Source organism: Chlorocebus sabaeus, chromosome 23, assembly GCF_047675955.1.
Source record: "Chlorocebus sabaeus isolate Y175 chromosome 23, mChlSab1.0.hap1, whole genome shotgun sequence".
In the NCBI taxonomy this organism is placed as follows: domain Eukaryota; kingdom Metazoa; phylum Chordata; class Mammalia; order Primates; family Cercopithecidae; genus Chlorocebus; species Chlorocebus sabaeus.
The window spans coordinates 4,917,873-4,938,758 of record NC_132926.1 but is presented as its reverse complement, the minus strand read 5'-3'; the positions used below and the strand labels follow the sequence as shown (position 1 = coordinate 4,938,758).

At 40.4% G+C, this 20,886-nt stretch overlaps 1 protein-coding gene across 10 annotated transcripts in view; it reads left to right on the top strand.

Moving 5' to 3' along the window:
* NSD1 (nuclear receptor binding SET domain protein 1) overlaps positions 1 to 20,886 on the top strand; it is a 172,729-nt gene that overhangs the window by 98,333 nt on the left and 53,510 nt on the right. For all 10 annotated transcript variants that reach the window (XM_073010487.1, XM_073010485.1, XM_008015407.3 and 7 more), the window contains 5 exons: positions 8,849 to 8,973; positions 12,216 to 12,486; positions 13,728 to 13,837; positions 17,349 to 17,424; positions 19,681 to 19,799. In XM_073010487.1, the coding sequence (XP_072866588.1) occupies positions 8,849 to 8,973; positions 12,216 to 12,486; positions 13,728 to 13,837; positions 17,349 to 17,424; positions 19,681 to 19,799 (701 nt within the window). The remainder of the gene's footprint in view (positions 1 to 8,848; positions 8,974 to 12,215; positions 12,487 to 13,727; positions 13,838 to 17,348; positions 17,425 to 19,680; positions 19,800 to 20,886) is intronic.

Here is a 20,886-nt window from a genome sequence, read left to right as displayed (position 1 = left end):
ACAGTAACAGGCTGATCTCTCTTTCTTTTCCCCACACTGGTCTCAACTGCTGACCTCAAGTGATCCACCTGCCTTGTCCTCCCAAAGTGCTGGGATTACAGGTGCGAGCCACCAGTCCCGGCCTAGGCTGAATGATCTAGATTGCCACTATTAGGAATGATTTTGGGGTTTTTGCCTTTTTTTTTTTTGTTTCTTTAAACTTTTTTCTCTGAGGTTCCAGGACTAGGAAAGTCGAGGTATAAATAGGGTCGAATAATCTGTATTGGAGGAGTGATGTTGCTATTAGTATTCTAGTCCTTCGGAATAATTCACCATTTTAATGAAAAGGAGAAAACTGTATGTAGTTCAGTCTTGATGAAGAGATTTTACTTTTTAAAATTAGCTTTATCCAAGGTATAATTTATATACCATAAAATTCATACATTTTGTGTATACAATCGAATAATATTTTGCAAATTTAATGTGTTATGCAACCATCTCTGTAAATCTGTTTTGGAGTGTTTCTGCCATCCCAGTAAAGATCCTTTTAATCTGTATATAGTTAATCCCTATTCCTACCACTAACCCTAGAGAACCATTAGTTGACTGTCTCTGTAGATTTGCCTTTTCCCTGGACATTTAATATTAATGGAGTCATGCAATATGTGATCTTTTGTGTCTTGTTCTTCTCATTTGGTATATTTTTGAGATTTTAAAAAAACAGAAAACAAAAACCTACCATCTGTAATTTGTCCCCTTTTTTGCTAAATAGTATTCCACTGTAGGTATATGCCTAATTTTATTTATTTATTTATTCATTCATTCATTGATTAACATTTGGGCTGTTTCAACTTTTTGGCTGTTTTATCATTTTAGTTGATAGTGTATATTCTGAGGTCTACGGCTATTGCTATACTCATCCAGTATTTGTCATTTATCTCTTTCTTCACAATACAATGACATTTTGTAGTTGTATAGTAGGCATGACATACTAGTTGTGTGGTAGGAATTAGGGCGTATTTGCTGAGAACCTTAGGGGTGGTGTGATTTGGCTCTTGCTTTGTTTGATATTTGCTACATATCCTGTATTAAGGTTTGCATAGTTACTCCTCTCTCCATTGACTTGTGCAGTTTTATGGATTTTGATATTTTCTTCCAGTATCCAAAAGGCCATATTCCTCCTTTGTTCCTGGTATATTCTTTATCTTAGCTTGGCAAATCACTTACTTTTTTGCCTCACTTTGCTCCTTTGTAGTAACAGTAGGTGAATTCTCCATGCTTTTCTAACTGAAAAGTGCTGTAACTGGGAGAGAACATAGGTAGGGAATTGGCGGGGTAGCTGAGGCAAGAAAGAAAGAGGGGAAACCTAGCAACAGCCAGGAAGCCTCTTTTTATATATTTTTTTATTTTTTTGAGATGGAGTGTTGCTCAGTCACCCAGGCTGGAGTGCAGTGGCACGATCTAGGCTCACTGCAACCTCGACCTCCCAGGTTCAAGTGATTCTTCTGCCTTAGCCTCTTGAGTATCTGCGACTACAGGTATGCACCACCATGCCTGGCTAGTTTTTGTATTTTTAGTAGAGACGGGGCTTCACCATGTTGGCCAGGCTGGTCTCAAACTCTCGACTTCAAGTAATCTGCCTGCTTCAACCTCCCAAAGTGCTGAGATTACAGGCATGAGCCACTGCATCCCACCCAGGAAGCATCTTTTTAAAATTCATTCAGTTGTCACCAAGCTGTTTCACTTACAATATGTTACTCTATTTATTTTTTATTTATTTTTATTTTTTAGACAAAGTCTCACTCTGTTGCCCAGGCTGGAGTGCAGTGGCGTTGTCTCGGCTCACTGCAACCTCTGCCTCCTGGGTTCAAGTGATTCTCTTGCCTCAGCCTGAGTATATTACTCTATTTTTTATTTAGGGAAAGAGTTGGTAGACTTTTATTGAAGTGCCAGATAGTAAATTATTTTTATTTTTATTTTATTTATTTATCTATTTATTTTTTTGAGATGGAGTCTCGCTCTGTCGCCCATTATGGAGTGCAGTGGAGCAATGTCGGCTCACTGCAAGCTCCACCTCCCAGGTTCATGCCATTCTCCTGCCTCAGCCTCCCGAGTAGCTGGGACTACAGGTGCCCGCCACCATGCCCAGCTAATTTTTTTGTATTTTTAGTAGAGACGGAGTTTCACTGTGTTAACCAGGATGGTCTAGATCTCCTGACCTTGTGATCTGCCCGCCTCAGCCTCCGAAGTGCTGGGATTACAGGCGTGAGCCACCGCGCCCGGCCCAGATAGTAAATATTTTAGGTTTTATGAGCCATAAGGTCTCTGTCACCTAGTAGATGTATCCAGTACAGAATTTCTCACTTTAATTTCCAGTGTTTTGTGCTATCTGCTGGTTTCATTGTGAGCTGCAATGAAATAGAGAACTGGAGGATTGAAGCCTAGTCTGAGAAGTTACTCTGTGAGAGAAGCAAACCCCAAAGGTAGAGTGGAAACAGCAATTATAAGAGGAAACGTGGCCAGGCATGGTGGTTCAAGCTTATAATCCCAGCACTTTGGGAGGCTGAGGTGAGCAGATCACCTGAGGTCAGGAGTTTGAGACCAGCTGGGCCAACATGATGAAACCCTGTCTGTCTACTAAAAAATACAAAAAATTAGCCAGGCATGGTGGCATGTACCTGTGGTCCCAGCTACTCGGGAGACTGAGGCACAAGAATCACTTGAACCCGTGAGGTGGAGGTTGCAGTAAGCCGAGATCACATCATTGCACTTCAACCTGGGCGACAAAGCAAGACTCTGTCTCAAAAAAAGGAAACGCAACAAGACTTAGCCTATGGAACATGCCAAGAAGAAGACAAAGGAGGGAGACTGTCTAGGATTAAGATCCAATTTATGTGAGGCGGGTAGTGATGGAGGGGAAAAGGGGCATGATGTGATAGCACAGGGACCTGTTTTAATGAAAAGTGTTCATGGGGAGTTTTGAGAAACTTTGGGATGGAATTACGACCTTGCCACCTCAATAATTAACTAATTTGATGGGTTTGTGTAAGTCACCACCCTGCCCCCACTTTGAGACAGGGTTTTGTTCTGTTGTCCAGGCTGGAGTGCAGTGGCACAATCCCAGCTCATTGCAGCCTCGAACTCCTGGGCTCAAGCGATCCTCCCGCCTCAGCCTCCCAAATAGCTGGGACTACAGGCACGTGCCACCACGCCTAGCTAATTTTTTAACTTTTTGTAAGGATGAGGTCTCACCATGTTCCCCAGGCTTGTGTTGAACTCTCCTGGCTTCAAGTAATCCTCCTGCCTGTCCCTTCGAAAGTACTTGGATTACAGGCGTGGGCCACTTTGCCTAGCTGTTTTCACCATTACTTTGAAGAAAAATGTATGCTTTGATATTTTGATCATAAAACACGACAAGATTATTATTTTTTGAGACAGAGGCTAAAGTTCGGTGGCGCAATCTCAACTCACTACAGCCTCCACCTTCCGGGTTCAAGCAATTCTCCTGCCTCACCCTCCTGAGTAGCTGGGACTACAGGCGTGTGCCACTACACAATTTTTGTATTTTTAGTAGAGACGGGATTTTTCCATGTTGGCCAGGCTGATCTTGAACTCCTGACCTCAGGTGATTCACCCACCTCGGCCTCCCAAAGTGCTGGGATTACAGGCATGAGCCACTGCGCCTGACCCGTGACAAGATTTTTTTAAAGGATGTACCCAAGATTCCATTTTTAATCTTTCAATTTTTTTCTTTTCTTTTGATCCATAAAGCATATATATTGCATATATATTAAATCTTATTCTCCTGCCTTTTGTGTATATGACATACACTTTTGTGTTATTTGGATAATTACATATAATTATATATATTATTATTATTTTATATTTACAGATAGGGTTTCGCTGTGTCATTCAGGCTTGAGTGCGGTGGCACTATCTTGGCTTACTGCAGTCCCTATCTCCTGGGCTGAAGCCATCCTGCTTCAGTCTCCCATGTAGTTGGGACCACAGGTGTGTGCCATCACAGGCAGCTATTGTTTTATGTTTAGTAGAGGCATGGTCTCACTTTGTTGCCCAGGCTGTTCTTGAACTCCTGGACTCAAACCATCTGCTCATCTTGGCCTCCCATGCCTTTTATGTTTTTTGATAATTCTGTTTAGATGTGTAGTTCTCAGTTTTTTAGCATGAGACAATAAATACAACCATATGATACTAAATTGATGAATTGTTTGTAAAGTGGTTTTGAAATTTATATGGTAGCGTCAATTATATAATATTCTGTTGAAATGTCATTCTGATATTCTACATAATCCATAGATATATTGTTTTTTTGTTTTTGTTTTTGTTTTTTTTTCTGAGACGGAGTCTCGCTCTGTTGCCCGGGCTGGAGTGCAGTGGCCGGATCTCAGCTCACTGCAAGCTCCCCGTCCCGGGTTTATACCATTCTCCTGCCTCAGCCTCCCGAGTAACTGGGACTACAGGCGCCCGCCACCTCGCCCGGCTAGTATTTTGTATTTTTTTAGTAGAGACGGGGTTTCACCGTGTTAGCCAGGATGGTCTCAATCTCCTGACCTCATAATCCGCCCGTCTCCGCCTCCCAAAGTGCTGGGATTACAGGCTTGAGCCACCGCACCCGGCCAATATATTGTTTAAAATGCAGGTTGAGCATTCCTAATCCAAAAATCCAAAATGCTCCAAAATTGAAATCTTTTTGAATATTGACATAATGCCACAAGTGGAAAATTCCACAGTTGACCTCATGCAATGCGCCAGTCAGAACACAGGAACACACAGCACAGTTTATTCAACGTTCTCCAGGGAAAAACTATCCTTCCAGCCCCCTTCAGCTTAGATGTATCTTTTACGTTCATGGCCGGATTTTCCCATGCAATTATACCCATAAAAGGTGATAAAATGACACACATGCAGGCTGGATGCACCAACAGAAAGTTTTCCAAAATAACCCACATGGGGCAAAAGCCTCCTTGCATTATTCATTGTGTTTTTAAATTAAAAACAATTTTTTTTCCTGTTTTGTGGTATAAAGATTTTGTTGAACTTTTCAGAAAGCCTGAAGATATCCCCATGGATAAGAGTAATAAGAAAAGAGGAAGAATTTATGTATTGTGCAGAAAGTAAGTCAGGCTTTTGGAGAAACTAGACAGTGGTGTAAGTGTGAAACATCTTACAGAAGAGTATGGTATTAGAATGACCACCATGTATGATATGAAGAAACAGGAGGATAACTGTTGATGTTCTGTGCTGAAGGTGATTAATAGAAGTTAATGAAATATAGAAAAACACTACATGAAACTAATAAGATCTCCATTGTGTATTGAGAGTGGATCTATCAGCAGTGCAGTGAACACATGCAACTTACTGTGTACTAATCATGAAATAAAGATATATCATGATGAACTGAAAATTGAAAGGAACTGTGAATATTCAACAGGCTGGTTGCAGAAATTTCTGAAAAATCCTGGTATTAACCTTTTAAACATTTGTGGTGATAGGGCCAGGAATGGTGGCCTGTGCCTATAATCCCAGCACTTTGGGAGGCCGACGCAGGCAGATCATGTGAGGTCTGGAGTTTGAGACCAGCTTGGCCGATGTGGTGAAACCCCATCTCTACTAAAAATATAAAGATTAGCTGGGCGTGGTGGCACGTGCCCATGATCCCAGTTACTTGGGAGGGTGAGGCAGGAGAATCAGTTGAACCCGGGAGACGGAGGTTGCAGTGAGCCGAGATAATGTCATTGCACTCCAGCCTGGGCAACAAGAGCGAAAAACTCTGTCTTAAAAAAAAAAAGAGAGAGAGAGAGAAATTTGTGGTGATAAAGCATCTGCTGATCTTGAAGCAGCAGAGATTCATTGGTGATTTTGCTGAGGTTATTGTTGATGAAAATCTGCCACTAGAACCAGTATATAATAATGCTAGTGAAAAACATCACTGTTTTGGTGTTACTGTCCCAGAAGGACACTGCCTACAGCTGATGAGATAGCCCCTACAGGAATTCAGGATGACTAGGACAGAATAACTGTGCTGGGATGTGCTAATTAAGCAGGCATGTGTAAGTGTAAACTTGCTATGATAGGCAAAAGCTTGTGTTCTTACTCTTAGTGATTTCAAGGCGTGAATTTATTTTATTTTCTTTTTTTGGAGATATCCTCGCTCTGTTGTCCAGGCTTAAGTGCAGTGGCTCAATTACGGCTCACAGTAGCCTTGATCTTCCAGACTCAAGCATTCCTCCCTGGTGCCTGGGATTACAGCTATGTGCTACTATGCTTGGCTAATTTTTTTTTATTTTTAGTAGAGATGGGGTCTCACTATGTTAACTAGGCTGGTATTGAGCTCCTGGGCTCAAGTGATCTTCCTGCATTGGCTTCCCTAAGTGCTATGATTACAGGTGTGAGCCACTGCACTGAGTCCCAAGGCATGAATTTTTTTTTTTAAAGTTTGGCTCTGTCACCCAGCTTGGAGTGCAGTGGCTAGATCTTGGCTCACTGCAACCTCTGCCTCCCGGGTTCAGGTGATTCTCGTGCCTCAGCATCTGGAGTAGCTTGCATTATAGACGTGAACCACCATGCCCGGCTAATTTTTTTTCTTTTTAAGTGGAGACAGGCCTTCACCACATTGGCCAGGCTAGTCTTGAACTCCTGAACCACCGCACCTGACCCACAGGCATGAATTTCTTACCAGTTCGTTATTATGCTAACAGAAAGGCATGGATATCTAGGGACCTCTTTTCTGATTGGTTCCACAAACATTTTGTAGCAGTAGTTGGTGCTTATTTCAGGGAAGCTGGACTGGATGATGACTGTTCCTCCTTGAAAACTCTTCGGCTCATCCTGCAGCTGAAGTTTTATCAAAAATAATATTTATGCCATGTGCTTTCCCTGAAGTGTGACTTCACTGCCATATGACCAGGGAATCCCTAGATTGATGAAGAGTAAATATAAAAATGCTTTCTTGAACAATATGCTGGCAGCTGTGAATAGATGTATGCGTGTGAAAGGGTTTCAAAAGGAGTGAAGGATGCCATATATGCTGTTGTCAGTGCCTGGAACACAGTGACTAAAGGTACAGCTGTGCATCCCTGGCACAACTTCTGACCTTCAACTGTGTTCACTGATGATAATGAACAAGGTGGTGATTTTGATGACCTTCTGCAGTAAAGTGAGAAAAATATGTAACATCCTTACATATGTAAAAAGTATACCTTCAGTTTGTCAGTAAGCTGGAAGAAGTGGATAACAAGAAAACTTTTAATATTGACAGAGAGGCTCCAGTTTCTTCGTTCAACCATGGTGATAGATCTGAATCAGGGTGATTGTGATAATGAAGATGACATTAACACTGCAGAAAAAGTACCTATAGATGACATGGTTAATGTATGTGATGGGCTTATTGAAGGACCAGAGCAGTGTTCGTTCATAACAGAAAAAGAAATCATGACAGTTTATGAAATGAGAGCCTTGGGCCGTGTGCAGTGTCTCGCGCCTGTAATCCCAGCACTTTGGGAGTCCAAGGCGGGCAGATCACTTGAGGTCAGGAGTTCGAGAACAGCCTGGCCAACATGGTGAAACTCTGTCTCTACTAAAAATACAAAATTAGCCGGATGTGGTGGCAGGCGCCTGTAATCCTAACTACTCAGGAGGCTGAAGCAGGAGAGTCGCTTGATCCTGGGAGGCGAAGGTTGTAGTCAGCTGAGATCACGCCACTGCACCCCTGCCTGGGTGACAGAGCGAGACCCCATCTCAAAAAATAAATAAATGAATAAAATGAGATCTTTCTAGACAATACTTGTTAATGAGATAGATGACTTTAGAGGAAACATTTTAAAAAGCCATCCCACAGAATGCCTTTTTATTCCTAGAGGACTTCCTGGCTTCTCAACTGCTGCTGTTGATGTTTCTTCTTACCTTATAAAATAAAACAGTATACAGTAACCTTTTAATCAAAACACAGCATCATAGATGGAGACACAAAGCCTGACGTCGTAATTACTGTTTTTTATGAGCTGATACAAGTATTCTAGTGATGCTACTGTGCTGCTTAGCTACCCTGAACACATTACTTTCTCACTGTATTAATGGCATGTCATATTTTTACTGTTAAGTACTTATGTGTGAATAAGTGTAAGAAAATGTTTGCCTGTCAGTAGCATATAAATTCAGAGGCAGTAATGATGGTAATGCCAAACAACCACAGATATTCCACATGGGTGGCTGAGATAATGACACTTTTACTTTCTTATGGTTCACTGTATACAAACTTTGTATAATGCAGAAAATAAATATTTTGTAAAATTACCTTCAGGCTGTGTGTATAAAAGATGTATATAATACATAAATGAATTTGGTGTTTCAACTTGGGTCCCATCCCCAAGATAACTTACTATATATATGCAAATATTCCAAAATAAGAAAAATTCTGAATCACTTCAGATCCCAAGCATTTCAGATAAAGCATACTTAACCTGTAACTCAAGATGTATTTTACCCGTTAACCTGTTTTAGATGCTATTTCTTTTTTTTTTTTTTTTTTGGTATATATTGGCTTTATATGTACAGGTGTCAGTGACCATAAGACCTGGCTTTAAATTTAACCTTTTCCTCAATATTGGATGGGCCACATATATTCTGTAATATACATATATAAGCCCTTTTGTCTCCTTTTGTCTCCCTTAGCTCCTTTTGCATATGGGAAAACATAAGCCATTTTGTGCCTTTTGCATCTTAAGCCATAGTCTATTTTACTATGTGGTTTCCCGTCTGGTTACTTTTGGGAGTATCAGATGGTCTCATAAAAACAGTGGGTTTTCCTGAAGCTTTTTGATTAATATTGAATGTGTTTATCATCTTTTAGCTGTGCGGTCAGAGAAGAAACGCCTTAGGAAGCCAAGCAAGTGGCTTTTGGAATATACAGAAGAATATGATCAGATATTTGCTCCTAAGAAAAAACAAAAGAAGGTACAGGAGCAGGTGCACAAGGTATGTTGCAAAATTTTGGCAAACTTTCACTGGTCCTTAGGAAACTGCAATTTTATCTTCAGTGTCATACTTTACCTTCATGAAACAATAATTTGTTTAACTGGGATCTTGTTTTTTATTCTTAGCTTCTAGCACAGTACTTAGGATTTAGTGGTTATTCAGGAAATATATAAATGAGTCTACATATTGTATTTCTTTATGTATATATTTTTCCCTCTTTGCCTTCAAAGAGTATTTAATGACTTAGGAATACTGTTATGATTTAATCTTAAGTAAATATATAGGATATAAAGTGAAATATATATAGTCTGACCCTAATTTCAAAAGTAAATCTATCTTATTTGTCTTATTTTTTAATTCAGTTTTTAAAAAATGCAGTATTTAAGAGACATTTTGACATTCTACTCCTACATAGTTTAATATGTAGTTTAAAAATGGAGCATTTGCCAGGCACGGGGCTCACGCCTATAATCCCAGCACTTTGGAAGGCCGAGGTGGGCAGATCACAAGGTCAGGAGATCGAGACCATACTGGCTAATGTGGTGAAACCCCATCTCTACTAAAAAAATACAAAAAATTAGCTGGGCATGGTGACGGGCGCCTGTGGTCCCAAGCTGCTCGGAAGCCTGAGGCAGGAGAATGGCGTGAACCCGGGAGGTGGAGCTTGCAGTGAGCTGAGATCAGGCCACTGCACCCCAGCCTGCGTGATAGAACGAGACTCTGTCTCAAAAAAAAAAAAAAAAGGAGCATTTTCCTTTATAATCAGTTTAACATATTTACATCTTATATAAGATCTGTTTATCTGACATCAACTGTCTTTCAAATTTCACCAGTTATCCCCTAACCTTTACCTTTGAATTATTCATACCAGGACTCAATCTAGGACTGCTCATTGTAACTGGTTGTTATGGTTCTCAGATCACTTTGAATTCAGAATAATCCCTTTTTTCATGATCATGATCATGTCTATAAGAGAGTGACATGTAAAGTTATCTACTTTCTGTATTTGTGTAATTGCTTCCTCATAGGTGTCAGTTAGATTGTTTTCTCTATCTCCTGTTCTCTGTAAAGGGGAAGATAGAACCTATCAGTTTGATAGATTGAAGTTGAACATTTTTAGCTAGACTATATCAGAGATGATGATGTGTAATATAGAATTGCATACTAGAGGGTTAAAAAAAGGAATGTTTTATTCCCATCAGCCATTCCCTGACAGTTTGTTCTTTCTTTTTTAAAATTGAGACAGCGGCCGGGCGCGGTGGCTCAAGCCTGTAATCCCAGCACTTTGGGAGGCCGAGATGGGCAGATCACTTGGTCAGGAGATCGAGACCATCCTGGCTAACACGGTGAAACTCCGTCTCTACTAAAAAAATAAAAAAAACTAGCCGGGCGAGGTAGCGGGCACCTGTAGTCCCAGCTACTTGGGAGGCTGAGGCGGGAGAATTGCGTAAACCCGGGAGGCGGAGCTTGCATTGAGCTGAGATCCGGCCACTGCATTCCAGCCCGGCTGACAGAGCAAGACTCCGTCTCAAGAAAAAAAAAAAAAAAAAATTTTGAGACAGCATCTTGCCCAAGCTGGAGTGCAGAGATGCATGAACACAGTTCACTACAGCCTTGACCTCCTGGGTTTAAGCAGTCCTTCCATCTCAGCCTCCTGAGTAATTGGGACCACAGGTGCACACTACCACACCTGGCTAATTTTTAACAACAATTTTTTTGTAGAGGCGGTGTCCCACTATGTTGCCCTGGCTGATCTCGAATTCCTGGGCTCCAGTGATCTTTCTGCCTCAACCTCCCAGAGTGTTGGGATTACAGGTGTGAGCCACCATGCCCAGCTTCCCTGATGGTTTTTTTGAAAACCCCAGTTGAAGATCTTTACCTATATCAATAATATCATTAGAGGTTACAAAATGAAGACTTTCAGATTTTATTACTTTGTCTATTTTTATTAACTGATAGTCTCTTTCATTAACTGGACTCTATTATTGTCCTGAAATACTTGAAAGGCAGAATAAGTGCTTCTTTCTTTCCCATTAATTACCTGTTGTAACATTAAAGAGTTCATTACTGGTTGTTTTAATTGGAGACATTAGAGCAGTCTTTTCCCCCTGCTTTTGAATTATTGTCATGGACTTATCAATATTATAGCTTCAATGTCTCAGTCAACTTCATTTAATTTTGATTAATATATATATATAACATAAATTTTATTTTATTCTTATTTATTTATTTATTTTTTATTTTTTTATTTTTTTGAGACGGAGTCTCGCTCTGTCACCCAGGCTGGAGTGCAGTGGCGTGATCTCGGCTCACTGCAAGCTCCGTCTCCTGGGTTCACACCATTCTCCTGTCTCAGCCTCCCGAGTAGCTGGGACTACAGGTGCCTGCCACCATGCCTGGCTAATTTTTTTCATTTTTAGGTAGAGATGGGGTTTCACCGTATTAGCGAGGGTGGTCTTGATCTCCCGGCCTCGTGATCTGCCCACCTCGGCCTCCCAAAGTTCTGGGATTATAGGCATGAGCCACTGCGTCCGGCCTATTTTATCCTTTCTTTTTTTTGAGATGGAGTCTCACTCTGTCGCCCAGGCTGGAGTGCAGTGGTGCGATCTCCGCTCATTGCAAGCTCCACCGCCTCCGGAGTTCACGCCATTCTCCTGTCTCAGCCTCCCTAGAAGCTGGGACTACAGTCGCCTGCCACCACGACCGGCTAATTTTTTTGCATTTTTAGTAGAGACGGGGTTTCACCGTGTTCGCCAGGATGGTCTCGATCTCCTGACCTCATGATTCGCCCGCCTCGGCCTCCCAAAGTGCTGGGATTACAGGCGTGAGCCACCCCGCCCGGCCTATCCATTTTTAAGTGTACAGTTCAGTGGCATGAAGCACAGTTACCTTGTTGTGCAACCATCTCCACCATCCATCTCCATACTTTTTTTCATCTTTCCAAGCTAAAAGTCAATACCCCCTAACCAATAACTCCCTTTTCTGCTCAGCCCCTGGCAATTGCCATTCTATTTTCTGTCTTAAGAATTTTCTTATTCTAGATACCTCATATACTTGAAATCATATGATATTTGTTCTTTGTGTCTAAGTAATTTCCCTTAGCATACATAATGTCTTCAAGGTTCATCTACTTTTTGTAGCCTTTGTCAGAATTTCATTCCTTTTAAAGTGCGTTATTCTTTTTGACACTTAAATTACGACAGTTTTGGCCTGTGGACTCTATTTTTATTTTTTGTTCTTAGGTAAGTTCCCGCTGTGAAGAGGAAAGCCTTCTAGCCCGAGGTCGATCTAGTGCTCAGAACAAGCAGGTGGACGAGAATTCTTTGATTTCAACCAAAGAAGAGCCTCCAGTTCTTGAAAGGGAGGCTCCGTTTTTGGAGGGCCCCTTGGCTCAGTCAGAACTTGGAGGTGGACATGCTGAGTTGCCGCAGCTGACCTTGTCTGTGCCTGTGGCTCCGGAAGTCTCTCCACGGCCTGCCCTTGAGTCTGAGGAATTGCTAGTTAAAACGCCAGGTAAGGTGGGGTTGGGGTCTCAGTATTTGAGCAGATATGATTAGAGGAAGCAGGAGATTTTAGTATGTTTTGATGTAAAGCCAACATTTTATCTGTATACAATAAACTACCCCCCTTTGTCCTGGGAAATACTTAAAATGATGGCTAATTAGATATAGTTACTAACCACGAATTGTGGCACGCTATCAAGATGTATTTTTAATAAATATGCTCCTTGCTCCAGTATTGCTCTTCATGATTGTTGATCAGCCACTGTGTAAATTAACAAGCAGGATAACAGGGCTTCAAGAGGGGCACTGCACATTCGTGGAAAAAGCATTATGCTTCAAGTGCTGGCTCCACCAATCCTTGTGTTACTTGGGAAGTTGTTTAATCTCTGAACTTGTTTCCTCATTTGTAAAATGGAGATCATAATGTATTAATGTATAATATGATATACCTGACAACATAGTAATTACCAGTTCATTAGAAGTTAATTACCAGTTACTTCTCACTTGATGATTCTTTATATATCACCTGGGGAGAGTTGGATCTAAACATATTGTCTCTAATTCACCTTGTAACTATTGAATATTATAGTCAGTCAAGGAATGGGAAGAATCCTCTTTTCTGTACCCCTTTAAATTTAGATGTAACTTTTTAACATTATCAACAGTAGCTTTTGATGTTACTACTTAAAGAAACGATTCCAATTGTGCTTAAACTAGTTGGGTATAATAAAAAAGATTTTTGAAAGAATAGTAAAGATAGTTATTATTTCAGTACCTACTACGTGCCAAACTCTATTAAGTCAGCTCTTTTATATAATTCTTGAGTGATCCTGTGAATTATCTTTTACCTACTGAATTTTATTTACTTAGGGGCAGAGCAGGAACTGTAATCTTGGTCCATTTATGACCATTATCCAAGCTCTGTTTCACTCCACTTCTTATTTTGTCCTCACCAACAATCGGTTGCTATAAAGAGAATTCTGTCCTTTTGATTTCTCCCTTAGTTATTTTGTGATTTAAAGTCACCACACACACATCCCTCACATTAGTTTGTGCTTGCATTGAGAACTATTTACTTGTTTTGTTTACTAATATTTTATAATAAGTAAATTACCCTCCTGCCTCTTCCCATAAGATGATGGGGAAAACATCAAAAACGTTGAGATTCATTTTTTGTGGTATACAGATTTTTAAAAAATTAACTTATGCCCAGTTTCTAAATCATCTAATGTAAAGATACATGCATTTCAGGAAATTATGAAAGTAAACGTCAAAGAAAACCAACTAAGAAACTTCTTGAATCCAATGATTTAGACCCTGGATTTATGCCCAAGAAGGGGGACCTTGGCCTTTCTAAAAAGGTATGTTATTTTTGTAAGTTCTAAAAGAAAGAAACTCAGGAAATGAGGAATTTTAAAAATGACATTTTGAGTAGTTATAACATCGATGTATGTACATATAGAAATTACTGTGTGTGTCAGCAGGCATATATGATCTGAGAGTTCCTCCATGAAAGACTGTTTTGCAGTTGTGTGATCATGTATGTATATAAACTGGTTTCAGGTTTCCTTTCCAAGTGAAAAAATTTTTTAAATGCATTGAAGATTAAGTTTGTGTTTGTTATGATTTCTTTTCTGGGTTCAAATCCTGTTTTCTACTAAACTACTATCTCAAGCACCATTAGTCTTCTCTATCCTATTGCCATGTCGTCGTAGCCCTTTTGTTTTGTTTTTTTTTTTTTGAGACAGGGTCTGATTCTGTCACCCAGGCTGGAGTGCAGCAGCATAATTTTGGCTCACTGTAATCTCTGCCTCCCAGGCTCCCCAGTTAATTTTTTGTATTTTTTTTTGGTAGAGACAGAGTTTCAATTTCTTTTTTTATGTGGTGAATACGTTTTGTGTTTTATTCAAGAAATCTAGTGTGATGGCTGGACACAGTGGCTCATGTCTGTAATCCCAGCACTTTGGGAGGCCAAGGCAGGCAGATCACTTGAGGTCAGGAGTTGGAGACCAGCCTGGCCAACATCATGAAACCCTGTCTCTACTAATAATACAAAAAAATATATATATATATCTGGGCGTCGTGGTACCTGCCTGTAATCCCAGCTATTCGGGAGGCTGAGATAGGAGAGCTGCTGGAACCTGGGAGGCAGAGGTTCCAGTGAGCTGAGGTCACGCCACTGCACTCCAGCCTAGGTGACAGAGCAAGACACTCTCTCTCTCAAAAAAAAAAATTCCCTGATATTTATCCTCACCCTCTCTCAGATTCCCAGTGTCTTTGAAGTATTAATTATACTTAATAACTCTTTGTCACTGTTGAATTTTTACTTTTGGGGAGGGGGGTTGCCATTAAATTTGGGACCAGAGCAAGAGAAAATCAGAATTATTGGCTAGCACTAAACTCTGGAGAAAAGTGTCCTCTTGTCTGTTTGGGAGTCTATCCTGCCATCTGACCTGGCCTACTTCATTGTTGAAGTCCTGGTTACTCTGAGGTATATTTTGTCATAAGGCTAAAGCCATGATTCAGTTCCATTTTAGTTTACCAGGCACACCACCACACTGTCTGCAGGTGGATTAATCAGTATGTCACAGGTGTATTAATCAGTATGTCAAACAGAATGAGAAATGATCTGTTTTGGTAGTGCTTTAAGGGTACTCTGGCTTAATGTATATCCACACTAGACTATATACACAAAGTAAGTTACTAGCATCTTAGTCACATCCTTTAAGAAGTTCTTTGGTCTTTTTCATTCTAAATAGAACAGTTTGATTTTTATTCATATGGTATGATTGTTGTGTGTGTGTGCGTGTGTGTTTGTGTGCGTGCTGTTAATTTTAAGTTATAAAATTGATCATAATAGAAATGAGAATATTTCCTGCATTATTCTCTGACTGTAGTTTGGGGAGCATTGTAATTATTTTGTTCCACAGCTTTTGGGTAACTGTTAAACAGTGAACTAATTTGTTATCTAAATAAAATGATTGCTATTTTTAAAAAAAATTACGGAAATGTATTTTGTGGATTTGTCTAGGAGTCTCGTTTTGTTGAATTGGATACCTAACATTTGCCCATTCATTTTACTTGACATGGTTAGACTTCTGATATATACAGAACATGAGGAGAATTGCAGTCTTATGATTTATTAATATGATAAAATGAGCATTCAGAAATTCACAACTGTATTTTATCTTGTTTAAGTCCCGAACATTAGGAACTCTACAGCAAGAATGGCCTTTATTATTTATTTATTTATTTGAGACAAAGTTTCACTCTTGTTGCCCCAGCTGGAGTGCAATGGCGCATTCTCGGCTCACTGCAACCTCCGCCTCCCAGGTTCAAGCGATTCTCCTACCCCAGCCTCCCCAGTAGCTGGGATTACAGGGATGTGCCTCTATGCTCGGCTAATTTTTTATATTTTTAGTAGAGATGGGGTTTCTCCATAGTAGTCAGACTGGTCTCGAACTCCCAACCTCAGGTGATCTGCCTGCCTCAGCCTCCCAAAGTGCTGGGATTACAGGTGTGAGCCACCACGCATGACCAGAATGGCCTTTATTATACTGACTTTTTGTAACCACTAAATGTTGTTTTACAGTTATGATGAAGAATATTATCATTCTTGTAGGAAAAGACATTTGCTTGGGATGGAACTGATTCATACAAGTATTAGTAGTGGGTGAATAAAATGTTTGGCTCTTGATTAGACTCCTGATGTTGAGTATTTGTTTTGAGTTTTAATGTTGCTTTAATTTGGATTGATCTGAAGTCATTTTAGGTTGGCATCCCATTCAGTATTTTAGAACTGTTTAATATACAGTCACCAAGTAAACAGGTCTGTGTCAAATCTAATAGCTGTGAATACAATTGTAGGAAGATGGATTATTTTTCTTCTTCTTCTTCTTTTTTTTTTTTTTTTTTTGAGACTTGCTCTGTCTCTCAGGCTGTAGTACAGTGGCACGATCTTGGCTCAGGGCAACCTCCGCCTCCCGAATTCAAACAATTCTCCTGCCTCAGCCTCCCTAGTAGCTGAGATTACGGGCGTGTGCCACTGTACCTAGCTAAATTTTGTATTTTTAGTAGAAACGGGGTTTCACCATGTTGGCCGTGGTTGGCCAGGCTGGATTCAAATTCCTGACCTCAGGTGATCTGCTCTCCTCGGCCTCCCAAAGTGCTGAGATTACAGGCATGAGCCACTGCACTCGGCCAGGAAGATAGATTTTAAGAACAGGGTGGACTGCCATAAAATTGAGCCTGTATATAGCCCTTCTCTTTCTCCACTTCAGTCACGGAAAGCATTGTGTATCTAGTCTATATGTTGGAAATTTCTGGCAAGTCTTTATTTTTTCTTAAGGAGTATGTGGTGTTCACAGGACTGTTGGAGCATTTTTTTTTTAAAGACGGAGTCTCGCTTTTGTTGCCCAGGCTGGAGTGCAATGGTGCAATCTTGGCTCGCGGCAACCTCTGCCTCCCGAGTTCAAGCAATTCTCCTGCCTCAGCCTCCTGAGTAGCTGGGATTACAGGCATGTGCCACCACCCCCGACTAATTTTGTATTTTTAGTAGTGACAGGGTTTCTCCATGTTGGTCAGGTTGGTCTTGAACTCGTAACCTCAGGTGATCCACCCCAGCCTCCCAAAGTGCTAGTATTACAGGTGTGAGCCACCGTGCCCAGTCTGTTGGAGCATTTTTAAATCTGATTCCTTTCCCCCTGAAGTTTCTGTTCAACCCTTTACTGTGGTCATGTTAATGTTTTTAATTGCTAAAAAAAGTCAAAATTCAATATCCGTGGCAGCTGACAATTCAGACTTTGGCATATAAAATAAAGGGTTTATTTTTTTCATTCCTCTGTAAATGGTGTTGTTTTCACTTATTTGTAGTGCTATGAAGCTGGTCACCTGGAGAATGGCATAACTGAATCTTGTGCCACATCTTATTCAAAAGATTTTGGTGGAGGTGAGTATTTTTGAGATTTAAAAAATGTAATGCAGTAGTAAGTTTGAAGCGCTTTGTCTTTTAACCATAGAAATTGTGAGGTACAACAGACCAGTGAGGTACAAGTTTTAAAACTGGTTTGCCCAAAATCTGCTTCCTCAAACAGATAAAATATTCATATATTGAACATCTACCAGGGCTTTTAGTAGGAATGCTACCTGTAATCTTGCTGAAGCATTACAGAGAGTTAGGTTATTATCTATAGTATTCCTGTTTTATAGAAGAAACATGAAGATGAGCAAAGAGTATCATGGGAATATTATATTTCATGTGGCCTACGATTATTAAATTTTCTAACAAGTAAATCTAGCAATATGTTAGCTTATTTTAGCCATGTGGCAGTTGTAATCCCATAGGTTGCTCAATTTGCTTGTAAGATTTAAAAATAAGCTGCTTTCAAAATAATATCAGGCCGATCATGGTGGCCCACAACTGCAATTCCAGTGCTTTGGGAGGCCAAGATAAGATAACACTTGAGGCCAGGTGTTCCATCCAGACCAGGCTTGGCACTTAGTGAGACCCTGTCTCTATCTACAATTAAAAAAAAAATTAGCTAGGCATGGTGGTGTATTTCTATAGTCACAGCTACTTGTGTAATCCTAGTAGGTGTCGCCGAAGTAACCGCTGAGCTAAAGCCAGCCCAAGTCACAGCTACTTGTTAAGCTGATGTGGGAAGATCCCTTGAGTCCGAGAGGTTGTGGCGACAGTAAGCTGTTGCTCATACCAGGCACTGTAGCCTGGGCAACAGTGAGAGACCATGTCTCTTAAAATAATAGTAGTAATAATAACATCAGCTCTTTTCCTGTATTTTTATATTTCATTTTTGAAATAAAACCTACAACATGAACTTTATCCATTATAAATTTTGTGTAAGTGTTCCAACTCATGAGAATTTCAGACCTTTCTGTTGTAATCATACTATCTCTTCCTTTAGTGTTAGGCTGCAAGCAGTTTTGATGGCAGAGCTTCTCCAACTCAATCAGGCAGTCAAAAAAGCTCATTGAGGCAGTCTTCAAAACTCCACCTTTCATATTGTTAACTAGCATAAATATCCTAGAATGTTTTAAGAAATATCTCTTAGATTCCCCTTGATGTTTCTATAACACTGTTGAAATGTGTTTAATGGAAAGTGCAGGAGGCACTAGAAGAATTTCTCTCTGGTTTTTTTTTTTTTTTTTTTTGGTTTGAGACAGAGTCAGGCTCTGCCGCCCAGGCTGGAGTACAGTGGTGTGATCTTGGCTCACTGTAGTCTCTGCCTCCCGGGTTCAAGCGATTTTCCTGCCTCAGCCTCCTGAGTAGCTGGAACTACAAGTGCATTCCACTACACCTGGCTAATTTGTTTTGTAATTTTAGTAGAGATGGGGTTTCACCATGTTGGCCAGGATGGTCTCGATCTCCTGACCTCATGATCCTCCCACCACGGCTTCCCAAAGTGCTGGGATTACAGGCATGAGCCGCTGTGCCCGGCCTCAACTCTCCATCTTAATCCTTTTTTTTCCTCTTTTTTTTTTTTTTTTTTTTTTTTTAAGATGGAGTTTCGCTCTTGTTATCCAGGCTAGAGTGCAGTAGCGCGATCTCGGCTCACTGCAACCTCTACCTCCTGGTTTCAAGTGATTCTCCTGCCTCAGCCTTCTGAGTGAGATTACAGGCATGTACCACCATGCCTGGCTAATTTTGTATTTTTAGTAGAGACAGGATTTCACCATGTTGGCCAGGATGGTCTCGATCTCCTGACCTCATGTGATCTGCCGACCTCAGCCTCCCAAAGTGCTGGGATTACAGGCTTGAGCCACAGTGCCTGGCCCTTAATCCATAAATCATATATTTATATTATTTATATTATTGTCTCCAATCTCGAAGTCTAGGGAGTGGTATCTTTTCATGACTAGTAAAAAGCATTTCTCTTTCATCTATAGGATTTAATTCCTTTGAGGAACTACAAGATTTGTCATTTCAATTGTATAATTTAAAATTTCTGTGATAACCTGTACACTTATTATTTAATCTATATTAGGGAGAAGTTACATATATGTAGCCATTTCCCATCTAGTTATGTCATCATGAGTTAGTCTCAATTCTTATTTCCCCCGTTTTCCTAATCCACAAAGCTAGAGAATTCAATGAGTTTTAAGGTTGGTTTTTATTCTATCAATAAGATAAGAGATTTTGGACATGTGTGTTATTAGCCAGCAAATAACACCTATTTTCCTGTCATAGGCACTTCCAAGATATTTGACAGACCAAGGAAGCGAAAACGACAGAGGCATGCTGCAGCCAAGATGCAGTGTAAAAAAGTGAAAAATGATGACTCGTCAAAAGAGATTCCAAGCTTAGAGGTAATACTCAGTTCCTGATCTTTTCACCTTCTACAGAGAAGCTACTTTTCACACCAGAGGCCACGTCCCTCTTTCCATTGAGTTTTCTTAAGAATACTGTTCTACTGAAATGGCTGATGGCCGTAAGGAATCTTGGAGGAAAAGTACAACCTTATCCTAATAATGAGGCAAGGCATGTATTGCAACTGTCAGTATGGTCTTTTTAAAAGATCATCACATCCTATGCTGTAGATGTCCAGTCAGGTATATAATTGTTTCATCGTTAAGTAAACTTATAAAACCAGAGAGCACAATATCAAGTCAATATATGATCTGAAGGAACTTAGATACTGCCCTATAAAAGTTGAGATTGGCCAGGTGTCGTGGCTCATTCCTGTAATCCCAACACTTTGGGAGGCTGAGGTGGGAAAATAACTTGAGGTTGAGAGTTCGAGACCAGCCTGGCCAACATGGTGAAACCTCATCTCTACTAACAATATAAAAATTAGTTGAGTGTGGTGGTGTGCGCCTGTAATTCCAGCTAATCAGGCAGAGGCACAAAAATCACTTGAACCCTGAGGCAGAGGTTGCAGTGAGCCGAAATCATGCCATTGTACTCCAGCCAGGTGACAGAGTGAGACTCTGTTTTAAAAGAAAAAAATTGAGACTGCTGGCTGGGTGTTGTGGCTCATGCCACTCAGCTCTTTCGGAGGCTAAGGTGGGAGGATCATTTAAGAACAGGATTTCGAGACCAACCTGGGAAATACAGTCAGACCTTGACTCTATTTGAAAAAAAAAAACCAAGTTGAGACTGCTGTGATTAGCGGGGAGATTTACTTGCTTATTTCTTGAGACCATCAGCTACTTAATCTTAGGACAATTTTTATGAATATCGGCCTTCAGGAAACAAAAGATTTAAAACCATTTACTTGCAAAGCATCAGTGCAATCATTGATACTATCTCTGGGTTTCCAACTCAAGTTAAAAGAGAGTTAGAAGTCAGGTCAGCATCACACGTTATGATGCAGAATGTTTCTTTCCAGGACAATTTGAATAGAATGCCCAAGAGGGGCATTATTTAGGAAACACTGATCTTGGAAGGACAAAT